We start from the raw sequence: 14,977 nt of genomic DNA, 5'->3' as shown, positions 1-14,977 counted from the left end.
GTTTCAGTCAATTCCTGGTACTCTAGGTATATGCTATGCTTTTAACCTGGGTGTTAGACAAGTCTCCTTACATTATCAGTGAGAACCTGTGTGCTAACATAAAGAAAATGGTCGATTTAAATCCTTAAGCTTCACTTTAAATTTTAAGAAAATTGCAAATATGGTGCTCAGAACCTCGTCCTATATTTTTATAACTTGTTCTGTAGCTTCACCACAGTATGAATGCTTAGTGTCTTTAGTCTATTCATGTACCTTCATTTTTGGTTAGACCCCCTCACCTGTCCTCCTCGTATGTCAGGAGAAAACTAGCAAGGGTACTAAGGCTGTTAAGATCACGCTGTAGAGTTGCACATTAGTTTACTCCATATGTTTTAACTATAATCAAGGAGGCCATGCATCATGTATTTGAATATGACTTCTCCTATCACTTACAAGAGATCCACTAGGTATGCTTTCAGTTGAAAAGCTTACATCACACCTGCCTAGTCACAAGAACTTATAAATTGCAGCTTAAGTACACTCATTCTCAGAAGCCACTAATTAGGCTGCAACCCATTAGAGTTGCCACCTGTCCCTCATTACAGAGTTCAGTCCCTATTTGGACAGTTGTGCCCTGCAAAAAAAAATGAAAAATAGCAAATGTCTTGAGGTTTTAAGGCAAACAAATACTCAAGTTTTATCTAATAGTTGCATAAAAAGTTGTCTCATATTGGAAGCACCTTAATATGATATGAAAGAACAAAAAGAACTGTATTTCTACAACAGTATGCTTTAGTTTGGCAATAAAGTGAAGTCCTATCCTTTACACTGGTTGTTGATGTGCTTGTCCTGCAACATTCTATGTTTCCCTAAAGAAGTCCCCAGTTTGGACATCTGGAAAGGTGCAAACCTTCTCAACTTATGACAAATGTGAGACAAAATATATTTTCGTGAGGCAAGCCCCTCCTGCACCCATCCCCAAGTTTGTTTTTTTTTTGTTAACAAAGACTCTGCATGTCAGAGACAGAGCAGTGCTTGACAAGGTAATATGTTTGTCTTACTGTTTCTTTGAGGTACGCCAACCTCAGACAACCCAAAACTCAATAATGTGAGAGTATCTCTCACTTTACAAAAATGCAAGTAACAAAATTCTAAATAAATGCCAACTAAAGCCAACATGTGGAAGCACATGGAGATTGAGCTCAAGAAGTCAAGCATGAGGGAATAAAAGGAAAAAGAAAAAAAAAGAAATCAAGCATGAGAAACTAAGTCCCTTACAAGTGATATTAAACAGAACTGGTCATTTTATACTAGGCATCCCCAGATCACCCAACTAAAAAGCACACTTATACACACATGAGACCAAAACATGCCTTTTTGATATTAGTCGGCAGTATCCTGTCGCATAAGGTCTATCCCACTTAAGTTCATAGGTACTTACTAGACTATTGATCCATGAAGATCTTTAAAAGCCTAGCTCTAGATTCCCATGAAGTTTTTAGTCCTTATAATTTAAGTATGAATAACCCCGAGCCAGGCAAAACATTTACATGGTGTCCTTATCCATAAGGGACAAGGTTGCTAAACCAGGTGGTGAATTCCCTATTAAAGATAAAAACATTCTCAACTTACTTTGTAGTTATTATTCAAGCTGACAGACTTTGACCTTACCATAATACTATCAAGACACGTTCACTAAGTATTCTCTTACAGGACTCCAAAATTAGGAGACTCATTGCCATTTCAAATCAGGATATCTTCTTCACTGTGTTAGTTTTAAGGATAAGTTTCTTACACATGGTTAGGGTTTCTCTGGTTGTGGTTTCTAGTATGGTTAAGACATTAGTCTGCACCTTTTGCCTTATTACATCATTTATGTAACCAAAGTAGTATCTGTGCTCTGCCTCAGCTCTTTGCTGTCTGGTTGGTGATGTAACAGTTTTCTCTGTAACATTAGATCTGAAGTAGTTTACTTCATTTGGTCTTCAACGTGTGGGTTTCGGATCCACATCGGATCCGACACAGCCGCATTTTCCAGCTATTGATCTGAGCTCCAAGCTCCTCCCCTTACCCATAATACACCCTGCCTCCCTTCTCCCTTCAGATCTCGTTTGCTGCCAGCATAGCAACAAACGTGGTCCAAGCTCCAAGTTTATTGAAGTGTGTAAGTGAAGTTTTTTTTTCCCAACTTTTCAAATTTCTTCTATCCTCTCTCTATTTCTTTACCTTTCTGCATCTGCGTTGGTAAAAAAAAAAAAGTTTTTCTCTCCTTTCTGTCTGTACCTTTTAGTGTGTGCGTGTGCATGCCTGGTGCGGGGATGGCAGAAGCCCCAAAAGCAGGTTTCAGAAAATGCACAGATTGTGACCACAAGCTCTCTCCAGCAGATGGCCACACTCTTTGCATGGTATGCCTGGGTGCAGACCACCTTAAGTCCCCCTGTTCTGTTTGTGCCGGGTTCAACCCCAGAGCACTTAAGGACAGGTGGGACAAACTTATCCTTAAAGGCTTGCTTACCTCCTCGGGGATGGCAGTCATTTCTTCCCCTGCTGGGGGAGCAGTGGACGCTGCTTTTTCCTCCTCTTCCCCGGCCTCTGGGACTGAAACTTCCACCAAGAGGTCCAAGGAAGAGGATAAGACTAAAAAAGAAAGGCCTCGCAAGCAGTCCCTCTATCTGTCATCGCATGCAGGTCCAGCACCCAAAGTGAGGCCTTCCGATTAGGCCTGGGTCTCCTCAGCTCTGTTCTCTGAGGTTCTCCCCTGAGCCCGAGGAACCCCGTAGCCGGTCCCCTGCTAGGTCCTCTCTCCACTGGCTTTCTCGACCAGTTTTGGTGGCATCACCCTGCTCCACCCCAAGCCTTAGCGAGGAGGAAATGGACAAGATGATGCGGAGGGTAATTCGCACTCAGATCCAGATGGGGATCTTGCCGGCGCCCTCTCCCTCCGGAGGAGGCTCCTTGCAGCTTTTTTATGTTTAATAACTCCTCCGATCTGACCAGCAGTTTCAGAGCTTTTGGATCCGAGGTCCCTCTGGGTCAAGAGGTCGGTGCCAACGGTACCATGTACCTTGCTGCTGGCCATTCCCTTGAGCTTGTCGGATCCGAGCTCTGAGCCGTAACCTCGGGGTCGGATCTGAGGGGGTGCATTCGGCTCTGAGTGTTTCAGAGCAGAGCATTCCCTTTGGCATCTCGCCTCCTGGAGTCTCTGCTCCTATCTGCTCCGACTCCCCTGTCGGGTCAGGGGCGAACGGCCCCTGCCAGTAGTTCCCAGGAGGTTCGTTCCCCCTCCGACTTCGATGTGGTGGAGAGGCTTCTCGTGGTGTTGAGACCTCTGACCATCTCGTCCTCTGACTCCGTCCAGACCCCCCTTCTCTGAATGTGGTTCCGACCATCTTGACGTCTTAGGGACGGCCCGTGGTCATGATGCCTCAGGAAATTCCCCCAAGGGAACAACAAGAAGTTTACAAGTCCTCCTCAGAGAGTCCCACTGAGGAGGTGCCTGGGAAACAGATGTGTAAGAGAAGGCACTTGGACTCTCCACCAGAGTCCCTCACTGAAGACACAGTCTTGGTGGAAGAGAAAGGTTCCCCATGGTCACTCCCCCCGAGGTTGTCTCGTTTGGAGACATCATGGAGCTCCTCCGCCAGTGGGGGGGGGGGGGGGGTAGTCTGCCCCAAAACTGACTTCAGACGAGTCTGTGTTCCTGGAGGTATTTGGCTCGGGCCTATCTACATCTTCAGTGTCCTCTCCTGCAGATTCTTTAGTGGATCTTATAACATCTAGGGCATGGAAGGAAACTAACACCCTAGAGTCCATCCCAAGCACCCTAACAAAGTATTGAGCCCACCGTCAGACAGGATGCACTGGAACAAGGGGTACCTTGTAGATGTGATAATGGTGGCAGCCACCACTAAGGAGGAGCTCGCTCAGGAGAGCTCCACGGTTCATCCTCCTGATCAGGAATCGAGGGCAATGGACCATTTTGGGAATCGGGTGTATGCTTCAGCGACCTTCTCGGTGAGGGTGCCGAACTATATGGCACACATCATTCGCCTTCATTGAGACCTTTGTGAGGGAAGTCACAAAGTTGACCCCAGAGTCCATGTCCACGTAGGTCAAGAAGACATTCTCTTCCCAAATGGCCACTCTTAAAGCGGTTGCGAATACGTCCATACGACTGCTCTCTCATGCCACAGAGGGAGCCACAGGGTTGGCTGGTACAGGTGTTGCCATCAGACATCATGACTGGCTCCGGCTGTGTCAGTTGTCTGAGCCCTTTAAGGCGTCTTTTACCAATGCCCTGTATGATGGTCCTTCCCTCTTCAGGAAATCCGTCAGACACTAGTCCAGAAATCCATCAAAGAGACACTAGTCCAGAGCGAGTAGGATGAGAAGACTCCGCTTCTCACCCCCTCAAATATCCTTTTCCAGGAATCAGCTAGGGACAAAGAAGTTGTGGTTCCGTAAGTCTCAGGCATCTTCCCGGGATGCTCAGGACTCTCCTTCCCCCAGAGGCAGAGGGGGTTACGATAGACGCCGCCGTAGAGGCAAGGGGGGGGTCCAAGAAATTTCAGGTCCCAGGAACCCTTCTCTGAGAAACCTGGGCAGCAGCCCTGAAGGATTGCCCGACTGCTCATCTCTGGAAGCAGTCGGGGATCATCTGTTGCTGCACCCAACAACATGGGAGTCCATTACAACAGATCGTTGGGTGTTGCAAATCATCTCCAGAGGATATTTTGTTCCGTTCAAGGAACTGCCCTATCCAAACAAGCACTTCCCAGACGTGCGAAGGGAGGAAGCAGCGCTAGTAATTGGAAAGCTGCTGAAGAAATGAGTCATCCACCCAGTCCCCCTAAACCAGTCCGGATCCGGCATTTATTCCAGGTTCTTTTTGGTGCCAAAGAAAACAGGGGACCTCAGATCCATCTTGGATCTGTCCACATTGAACTTGTCAGTAGCCAAGGCAAAGTTCCAGATGGTCACTCTCTTCAATCCATCCTGCCCTTTCTGCAGGCCAAAGATTGGATATGCTCGATTGACCTCCAGGATGCGTACTATTACATCAAGATAGACAGGCGCTCTCTGAGGTTTCTCTGCTTCCGGCTGGGAGACGATCATTATCAGTTCAGAGCCCTTCCCTTTGGTCTCACCACAGCCCCCAGGGTGTTCACCAAGGTGATGGCGGTTGTAGTGCCTCACCTGAGGCTTCAGGGTATTCAGGTCTTCCCTTTCCTGGACAACTGGCTCTTTGCTGCCCCTTCAAAGCATCTACTCTGCCAAGCCAAGGATTACTTCCTTCTGCTAGCAAACAAATTGGGCATCAACATCAATCTGAACAAGTCTTCATTGGCCCTGGTATACATTCTAGACTTTATTGGAGCTTGGTTGGACACTATTCAAATGAGAGTTTTCCTCACTTCAGACAGGATACACAGTCTAAGATTACACATGTTGCACATTCTTCATACCCAGCTCCCGACAGCCAGAAACAGTCCTAAGGGCGTTGGGTTCCATGGCAGCCATGATCAATCTTCTGCCGATGACTCGTCTTCATATGAGAGTTCTTCAGTGGATGCTTGCTGTCCAGTGGTCCCTGTTAGATATTCCTCTGTCCTTTACTGTGCGGATCTCAAGGTTATGCAGGACTCCCTTTAGTGGTGGATTCTGTCCCTGGACCTCCTCAGGGGACGCTCCTTTCATCCTGCCTTTCCCAAAACCACAGTGACCACGGATGCCTTCCAGCTATGTTGTGGGGGGCATGGCTTAGGCAGGACAGTTCAAGGCATATAGTCCCCTTCCAAGACCAGCTTGCGTATCAGTGTACTGTAGATGAGGGCGGTCCTTCTTGCATTGCAGGCCCTTCATGCTCATCTTCCTCCAAGGATGATTGCAATTTAGACAGACAACATGTCAATGGTCTGGTATATCAGCAAACAAAGGGGAACCAGATCTTAGCCTCTCAGTCGAGAAGCCACGAGAGTGTAGGAATGGGTGATCTCTACTGGTTGCTTTCCGGTGGCAATGCGCATTCTGGGGCGGTCCAACATTTTAGCGGAAAGGCTCTACAGATCTGTCCTGATGCCTTACGAGTGGTCTCTAAATCCTTCAGTAGCGGAACAAATCTTTCTAAGGTGGGGGTCATCCTTGCTGTGATCTCTTCGCATTTCCTTCTAATGTGAAATGCAATGAGTTTTTCCCTCTGAATCCCCCAGAGGCACACTGGTACATGCATGGCCTCCTGGTCTTCTCTATGCTTATCCTCCACTTCTTTTTATCAAACAATGGATAGCTAAACCAAAATGCTTCACGGTCTTGAGACACCTATAAATCTTCACTACTAGTGCCACGACAACTTGAGCTGAAAATCCAATAATTGCTGTAAAATGTTTAATAAAATATCAAAAAACACCAACGGTACAACTCCAATTCAGTTAAGCGCTTTCACCCGCACACATACGGGCTTCATCAGAACTGAAGAATAGTACTAAAACTTTCATTATTTAAAAACGTTTTGGCACCAGAAAAGAATATCATTTAAAGGTACATACTCGTGCCTAACAAAAATTCTAATATTTCTAATGTGGCATGTACAACATATATAGTTGATTAAAACATAAATTCTCTTACAATATTCAGCTGTACATTTTGAGTAATGGTTTAATAGAAATAAAATCATTTAATCCTGGGGGTGTAGTGGCATCTATTAATATCTGCCACCACATTTCTTTATACAACAATAATGTCTTAAAATCTCCACCCCTAGGATTTCATTTAATACTGTCTATTATAGCAAATTTAAAGGTGTGGTTGTCACCATTCTTTTGTATGTGTCTAAACAAAGCATTTTTTTCATCCTTCTTCCTAATACAGTACAAGTGATCATAAATCCGTTTGCTAAACTGTCGATCTGTCTTACCTATATAGTAAGCCTTACATGAACAGCAGTTAGCTATATACACTAATAGATTAATAGAGTAGCATAAATTACACATACCACACTTCTTAGTGTGTTTACTGATGGGATTAAAAATAATAGGACCACTTTCTAAATAATTTTTAATATTAGGCCCCATTTTATTAACAAATAACGGATGACTTCCTACTATCTTCGTAACCTCTTCATCAGCTAAAATTATTTTCCAATTAGATGTCATAATGTCTTTGATTTTGAATGTGTGAGGTCCATATTCTGTAACACAAGCTCTATTAAAATTTGTAGTTCGCTCCAATTGTTTGTTGAAGTTACTACCTATATGTTCATTGTTATTCATATTAAGTCCCAATAATGGTACATATTTTTTGCCCCACTCCATCACCTGTGTATTTACTTTGGATAGCATTCGTGGATCATAACCTCTATTAAGAAATAGAGACTTAATATATTCTGTTTCATCCACCACATCAGTATATAAAGAAGTCATTCTTATAGCTCTGATTAGTTGTCCCTTGAATATGTTCCTTAGCAATTTTTTGGGGTGATTGCTGGAATATTCTAAATAATTATTAGAAAACGTGTTCTTCCTATATATTCTAGATTGAAAATTTCTTCCATCTTTGTAGATCCACGTATCTAAGTACGCCAAACCTTCATGGCTAGTTTTGGAGGTAAACTTCAAATAACTACTACTAGAATTTATAAAAGTAATAAATTCTTGAAAGTTATCCAATGTACCCTCCCATAGTATATAGATAACATCTAAAAAACGGGAGTAATACTTAATATCCTTCATAAACGTAATCTGAAATATAGTGGATTCTTCCCATTGCAACATGACCAGGTTTGCAAATATGGGGGCGCATGCCGCCCCCATTGCTACCCCTCTGGTCTGTTTAAAATACTCACCCTCATAGAAAATATAATTGTGCTTAAGAACTATACTCATCATGTCTATAAGAAGACAAGCTTGATCCCAATCTATTTCAGCATATTTTGTAATGCTGTCTGCAAAAGCATTTAAGCCTTCGTTCTTAGGAATACAGGAAAATAAATCAATAACATGTATAGTAGCAAATAAGATGTCTTCTTTATAAGATTTAATGGGAAAGTTCTTCAAAAATTCCCATGAATCTTTCACAAGGTGTGGAATTTTGTTGTAAATGTGTTTCAAAGAAACCTCTATCGCTACTCCTAATGGGAAAGTTTTGGATTGACTGCCGGATACAATAGGACAAAAAGGTGGGTCATCTAACTGTTTATGAATTTTTGGAATACCCACCAAAGAGGCAACTACTGGATATTCAACTTTGATGTAATTATAAGTGTCATTGGTTATCCGATTGTCTATCCAAAACTCCTCAATGTGAAGGTCAATTTTTTTATAAGCTACATTAATCTCATTTAAGGAAACTGTTTCATAGTTTCCTGTAGAATGTAATAGAGCGAAGATTTTTGAAGCATATGGCACACTATCATAAATCACAATCCCACCCCCTTTGTCGGGTTTCATTACCCGAATCGTTTCTCAAATCATTCAATAATTTAAATTTAAGATTTAAGCAAGGGAATTGCAAATCAAAGGGTATAGTGTATATAGCTAACTGCTATTCATGTAAGGCTTACTATATAGGTAAGACAGATCGACAGTTTAGCAAACGGATTTATGATCACTTGTACTATATTAGGAAGAAGGATGAAAAAAATGCTTTGTTTAGACACATACAAAAGAATGGTGACAACCACACCTTAAAATTTGCTATAATACAGTATTAAATCAAATCCTAGGGGTGGAGACATTATTGTTGTATAAAGAAATGTGGTGGCAGATATTAACAGATGCCACTACACCCCCAGGATTAAATGATTTTATTTCTATTAAACCATTACTCAAAATGTACAGTTGAATATTGTAAGAGAATTTATGTTTTAATGAACTATATATGTTGTACATGCCACATTAGAAATATTAGAATTTTTGTTAGGCACGCGTATGTACCTTTAAATGATATTCTTTTTTGGCGCCAAAAAGGTTTTAAATGAAAGTTTTAGTACTATTCTTCAGTTCTGATGAAGCCCGTATGTGTGCGGGTGAAAGCGCTTAACTGAATTGGAGTTGTACCGTTGGTGTTTTTTGATATTTTATTAAACATTTTACAGCAATTATTGGATTTTCAGCTCAAGTTGTTGTGGCACTAGTAGTGAAGATTTATAGGCATCTCAAGACCGTGTAGCATTTTGGTTTAGCTATCCATTGTTTGGTTCTGTTGTTACTGCTATACCAAACACTTCCTCTTATGTCGAAGTTTCTTCAGAAAGCCCAAAGGCTGGGGAACACTGTGATCTTCATCACCCCATTCTGGCCTCACCAAGTTTCGTTCACCTTACTGTGGTCTTATCTGGTAGTTCCTCCATGGATGTTGGATGCAGTTCTGGATCTTGTTTCACATCCCTTAGGGATTCCTCTCCCAGACCTGTTCAGTCTGAAGCTCACTGCTTGGCTGCTCCAGTTCCCATGATCATTAGGACTCCCGGATTGTCATCCCCTGTTAAATCAGTTTTAGTAGCGGCTCATAAATCTTCCACCACAAAGGTGTATCGGAGTAAATGGAAACGTTTCTCCATATAGGCCACTCAGCGGGCCTTGGATCTCTTTACTGCACCTCTTTTAGCAGTCTTAGATTTTCTGGCGAGTATATTTCATCAGGGTGCCAGCTCATCTACAGTTTAAGTCCAGCTGGCAGCTATTTCTAATTTTCTTGCGGTGGTAAACACGTCTTCCTTGGCATCTTTCAAACTTTGTAAGACTTTCCTTAAGGGTGCCTTCCTTCTTAGACCTCTGGTTAAGGACCCTATGTCTCCGTGCGATCTTACTTTAGTGTTACAGTCATTAGTCTCCGCACCCTTTGAACCTGCAGCCTCAGTTGATTTGTAGTTTGTGACCTGGAAAACTGCCTTCTTGGTTGCCAATACATCAGCTAGAAGAGTATCAGAACTCCAGGCTCTTTCTACCAAAGTGCCTTATAGGATTTTTCACAAAGACAGGATGTCATTGCGCACTAATCCATATTTTCTTTCTAAAGTAGCCTTGGAAGCCAATATTAATGAAACTACTTGCCAGTTTTTTTCCCTAAATTTCAAAATAAACGAGAATACAAGTTGCACCTGCTAGATGTTCATAGACCATTGAGATTCTACTTGCACAGGACGAAACCTTTTCATAAATCTGATCAACTATTCATGTCTTATTCTAAACCCTTCTTAGGTAAGCCAGTTTCTAAGGTAACCATTGCTCGCTGGATCTCCCACTGCATTGTTCGAGCGTATGCTGTTAAAGGAATGTCTCTTCTGGGACAAGTGAAGGCATATTCTACTCGATCTATGGCTACGTCAGCTGCATTCTGGTCTAGGGTGTCTGGACGATATCTGTAGAGCAACCACTTGGTCCTCATCTCATACCTTCATTTCACACTACAAACTGGATTTCATGTCTAGAAACAGAGCATCATTCGACTCTGTGGTGCCCCGGAATACCCTTCCATGAGGGCCACCCAGGAGTTTTTGGTAGCTGGGGACTGTCCCACAGGTTGAAGACCAAATGAAGTAAACTACTTAAGATAAAGAAGTTATGTACTCACCATAGCATTCCATCTGAGTAGTTGTACTTCATTTGTCTTCAACCGTCCCCACCCCTGCTTTCCCACTGACCTTCTTACTTAGTGAAGGTTGGTATACCTTTGTGTAGGTTGGGAGACCCTTAGTCCTGTCTGAGATCTGGAGGTTTTTTTTGTGTGACTCACGCTTGTGATAAGGTTCTGTTGGGTCGGGTGTTTGGTACTATTTAGGTAGCAAACTCTATCTGAAGGGGGAAGGGAGACGGGATATTATGGGTAAGGGGAGGAGCTTGGAGCTCAGATCAGTAGCTGGAAAATGCGGCCGTGTCAGATCTGATTTGGGTCTGAAACCCACAGGTTGAAGACAAATGAAGTACAACTACTCAGATGGAATGTTATAGTGAGTACATAACTTCTTTTTTTCTGTACAGTTGAATGGATTTTTTTTATTTAATTTTAGTTTAACAGAGCATGGCTAAAAAGAACCTTTACAACCAGTCTAACTTTAAAAAAATAAATAAATAAATAAACCTGTATCAAAAATGATCGGTCATAAGGATCTGGTGTCCCTTGGAAGGACCCTCATTTTCCTGTCAAAAATGGCTCATGAGTTGTACTTAAGTGAGTCCTTTCATCTGTCCATTTTCCTTTTAAGGGCAAAATCTGTGGGAGATGGAGCTTTTCATATCCTTCACATGCACCTTCAGCTTGTGTTACCTAAGGAAGGTTAAGGAGTTTGGGAAGTTAGAAAATTTACATCACCTTTGCACCAGGTAAATAGGGCGTGGTTGTGGCTAAACCCAGTTAAAGTGGTTGGTAACTGCAGCATTTATGTGTCACTGGGTGAACAAACTCCATTACACTGTGGGGTGTAGCTACATCTATTGCATCTTTCAAGTATATGTCCATTGTGGACATGTGTGCCATGGTCATTTTGTATTATCTTCATGCCTTCACCAAACACTGCTGTTTAGAAATAGTTCTACGAGTCAGGCTTCTTTTGGGGCATTTTCTGAGCCTTTTTTTTTGCTTGTTCAGCTCTTGCCTCCTTGGGAGGTGGTCTGATGCCATCATATTAATTTATCTACAAGTCCCTCCCTAGTGGGTACTTATTTTGCTTCTACTGTCCCTTTTATTTTGCTTGGATGGCCCTTTCACCTACCCTGTGGATCAGTTGCCTGGTAAGTCTGGTAAATTTGTAGTATGGTACAGTTCAATGCTAGCCTTCTGACTGACACCTGTTGGGCTGAAGACACTCTTCCATATTGGCTGTACAGCAAAATATTTTTTCTGTTTGCTGGGGTTGAAGTCCCCAGACCTACTGTGCAGATGGAACTCCAAGGTCACTAAACCTCAGATTGTTATAGTCTACCATCTCTGAGTTGCCCTTTCAGATATTTGACCTCTGTTTAAGGGGCATCACAAAGAAAGTTGTTCTTCAGCTGACCATGTACCTGTAATAAATTTTGGTTTATCTTACTTGTGTGCTTAATTTGTTTCATTGAGAGCCAGAATTGGAGACATTGGGGCTGGACAGCTCAACGTGTATCTGGTGTGTGACATTTCAGTGTGCACTCCCCTGAGGTTGGAAATAGAGAGATGTAATTTGTGCTGAGAAAGGGTCCTCAGAAGAGGAAATCTCACCGCTTAACCACAGCAGAGACCCCTATCAAAGATAAACTAATCTGGCGAGGATTCACTTTATTAGTTTCCTCAATAGAACCTTTTGAATTAGGTTTCATGTTCTTCCCCGCCTTTGTTCTCATTTGTATAACCTTTGGAAAACTTTACAGATTTTGTTCTACCATTTTGAGCACTCCTTTGTTAGGTTAAATGAAACTCTCATAAGTAGAGAGTCCTGCAGTTATATGCTAGCTAACAGTTTCTTCAGGAGTATGGTATATGGTTTAATTTCTGCTTAGAATTACTTGCTAAAATTGCCTGTGTTGCCTTTAAGTTCTTGTTTGACTTAAGTTTTACTGCTTTTTTAAAGTTTTACTGCTTTTTTAACTGCTGTTTTTAATTATTACTTTTTTTTCTTTTTGTCCCCTAGGTTCACAGACGGTACCTAGCAATATGCCTCCACCTCGAAAACTACCTCAGAGATCTTGGGCAGCATCTATACCCACAGTTCTCACTCATAGTGCCTTGCATGTCCTTCTGCTCCCCTCCCCGACTCCTGGTCTTGTGCCAGGGCTAGCTGGCAGCTACCTGTGTTCACCTCTTGAGCGATTCCTTGGCTCTGTTATTATGAGAAGGCATCTCCAGAGGATCATTCAGCAGGAACTAGTCAGTAGCTCTTACTTGTTTTTTGTTTTGTTGATCAAACCAAGTTAGAGTGTCAGTTTGTATGTTAGAGTGTATATATATATATATATATATATATATATATATATATATATATATATCATCACATTTACCAACGTGAGACTGTTTTCTGTGTTTTTGTTAAAGTTTTACACTTCTGTTACAAGTGAAGAAGCAGGCAGACTTTGAAGATTTACATGGTTCATGACTATCTGTAAATTTCATTTTCAGTCTCTCTAGAAAGAAATGCATATATATAGTATATACAATAAATCTCTTCCAAAGATCAAGGATGCAAATTAATTATTGATAATATAAGCTTATAGAAAAGTACACACCTAGCACATATTATGGAAGCTTTAGATTACTTTAACTAATGATTTTCATAAATATATTTTAACAATTATTTTAACTAATGATTTTCATAAATATATTTTAACTTGGTTTTGTTTAATATTTTTGACAGAATTTGTAACAGCAGGTTAGGAGTTAAATGGAATGGAATTAAAATATACGTTAAAGGCAAATTTAATTGTAATTCCAAAGGAGTTGTATACTTAGCAACTTGCCAGGGGTGCCCCTGTTTTTACATAGGAAAAACGGAGTGCAGGTTAAGGGATAGAGTATACGAACATTTGAGAAGTATCAACTTACAGAAGGAGGATAATGCTTTAGCGAGACATACCATGGAATATCTTGAGCATAAATTTTGTTTTAAAGTAATACAACAAATTAAACAAGAGATATGAAGGGGGGTCCCTTCAATTTGCTATTGGAGAAATGTGAACTCTTATGGCAAATCAAACTTAATGCCTTCACATATCTAGGACTCAATGAGAAATGTTCCCTTATGTGCCTTTTAAAACTTAGAAGTTTAGAGAGGTAAATTTTAGGCTTGTTTGATTTTGATTATAGAACAAGACATACACATAATAATTAATCAGAAGAAGTTTCTGTTGAATAGGTTTATTCTGGATAACATTCAGAAAATATGTTTTATACATATTTCAAACATCGAAGTATATATTACCAATAACACACGTATATATACATCTTCTGCCATTAAGATACATGACTTGATTGATCAAATGAGTACATACTTGATTCAAATCAATTCATGTATAAATGTAATCATATTCCCCCTAGTTGTTTTAATATTATATGACTTGAATTATTTTATAAAATGTTTTAAAAAATGGTTTATTCATTACTAAGAAAATGTTACCTTCATAAATGAACATTAATTTCTGCTGTATAGATGGTTCGCTTTCTTGATCTATTATTCATTATGAATTAGTCATTTTTAATTCATATTTTAAATTTTAATATAATAGGAAAATCTAGGTATTAAAATCAACAGAGATTTATTTATTTAAGCATTTATTATTACAGGCTGTTGGTTTTATAATTGTAAAAAGTGTCACTTTAAGAAATTCAAATATTGGTTTGAATTTTGGCGGGCTTCTTGAAGGTTTTCTATATAAACAAGGTTGTATTAAATGCCTAATTTTTGGCAGTTTATGTGAGGAAGTCTAACCATTGAGTTAGACGAAAAGCGTTGGACAAGTTTTTAACATTTAATAACATTAAAGCGTGTGTAGCAGCGGTTGCCTAAGCGGGTTTCTTTTTAGTTTTAGTTCGTTTTTTTGTAGTGATTTAGGTTAGGAGTACTGCTATAGGTGCCCTCTTTGCTCTCACTTATGCCAGTTTATTTATGGCATTGGTTAAAAAGAAACGTATTTATAATCATACATTTTATGACCACCAGTGGTCATTTTTTTTTTTGCAATGTTACTAAGTGTTTTGGTAAGATTAATTCAGCACATTTTTCTTCAGTGAGACAGTAGTCCCATTTTTTTATACTGGGCAATCCACTAGACAGTTTAAAGTTGGAGTGAAAGAATATTTTAAAATATTGGGCACTAAAATGTGACTTCATATTTTGTGGATATCACTCTGGTTTGGTTGACGGGGGCTTGCCTTCTAGGAAAAAAAAATACACACACACACACACACATATATATATATATTTATATATATATATATATATATACATACATACATGTTTACATATGTATAGTGTGTGTGTTTGTGTGTATATATGTATATATATATATATATATATATATGTGTGTGTGTGTGTGTT

The 14,977-nt window shown here is 40.5% G+C and overlaps 1 protein-coding gene across 1 annotated transcript in view; it reads left to right on the top strand.

Moving 5' to 3' along the window:
- Positions 1 to 14,977, top strand: part of MED14 (mediator complex subunit 14) — a 1,872,212-nt gene that overhangs the window by 1,696,309 nt on the left and 160,926 nt on the right. The window contains exon 23 of the mRNA XM_044071834.1: positions 12,578 to 12,813. Coding sequence (XP_043927769.1) covers positions 12,578 to 12,813 — 236 coding nt within the window. The remainder of the gene's footprint in view (positions 1 to 12,577; positions 12,814 to 14,977) is intronic.

This window comes from Protopterus annectens, chromosome 5.part0 (assembly GCF_019279795.1).
Source record: "Protopterus annectens isolate FY-2018-M chromosome 5.part0, PAN1.0, whole genome shotgun sequence".
In the NCBI taxonomy this organism is placed as follows: Eukaryota; Metazoa; Chordata; order Ceratodontiformes; family Protopteridae; genus Protopterus; species Protopterus annectens.
This window is presented reverse-complemented; position numbering and strand designations above follow the sequence as displayed.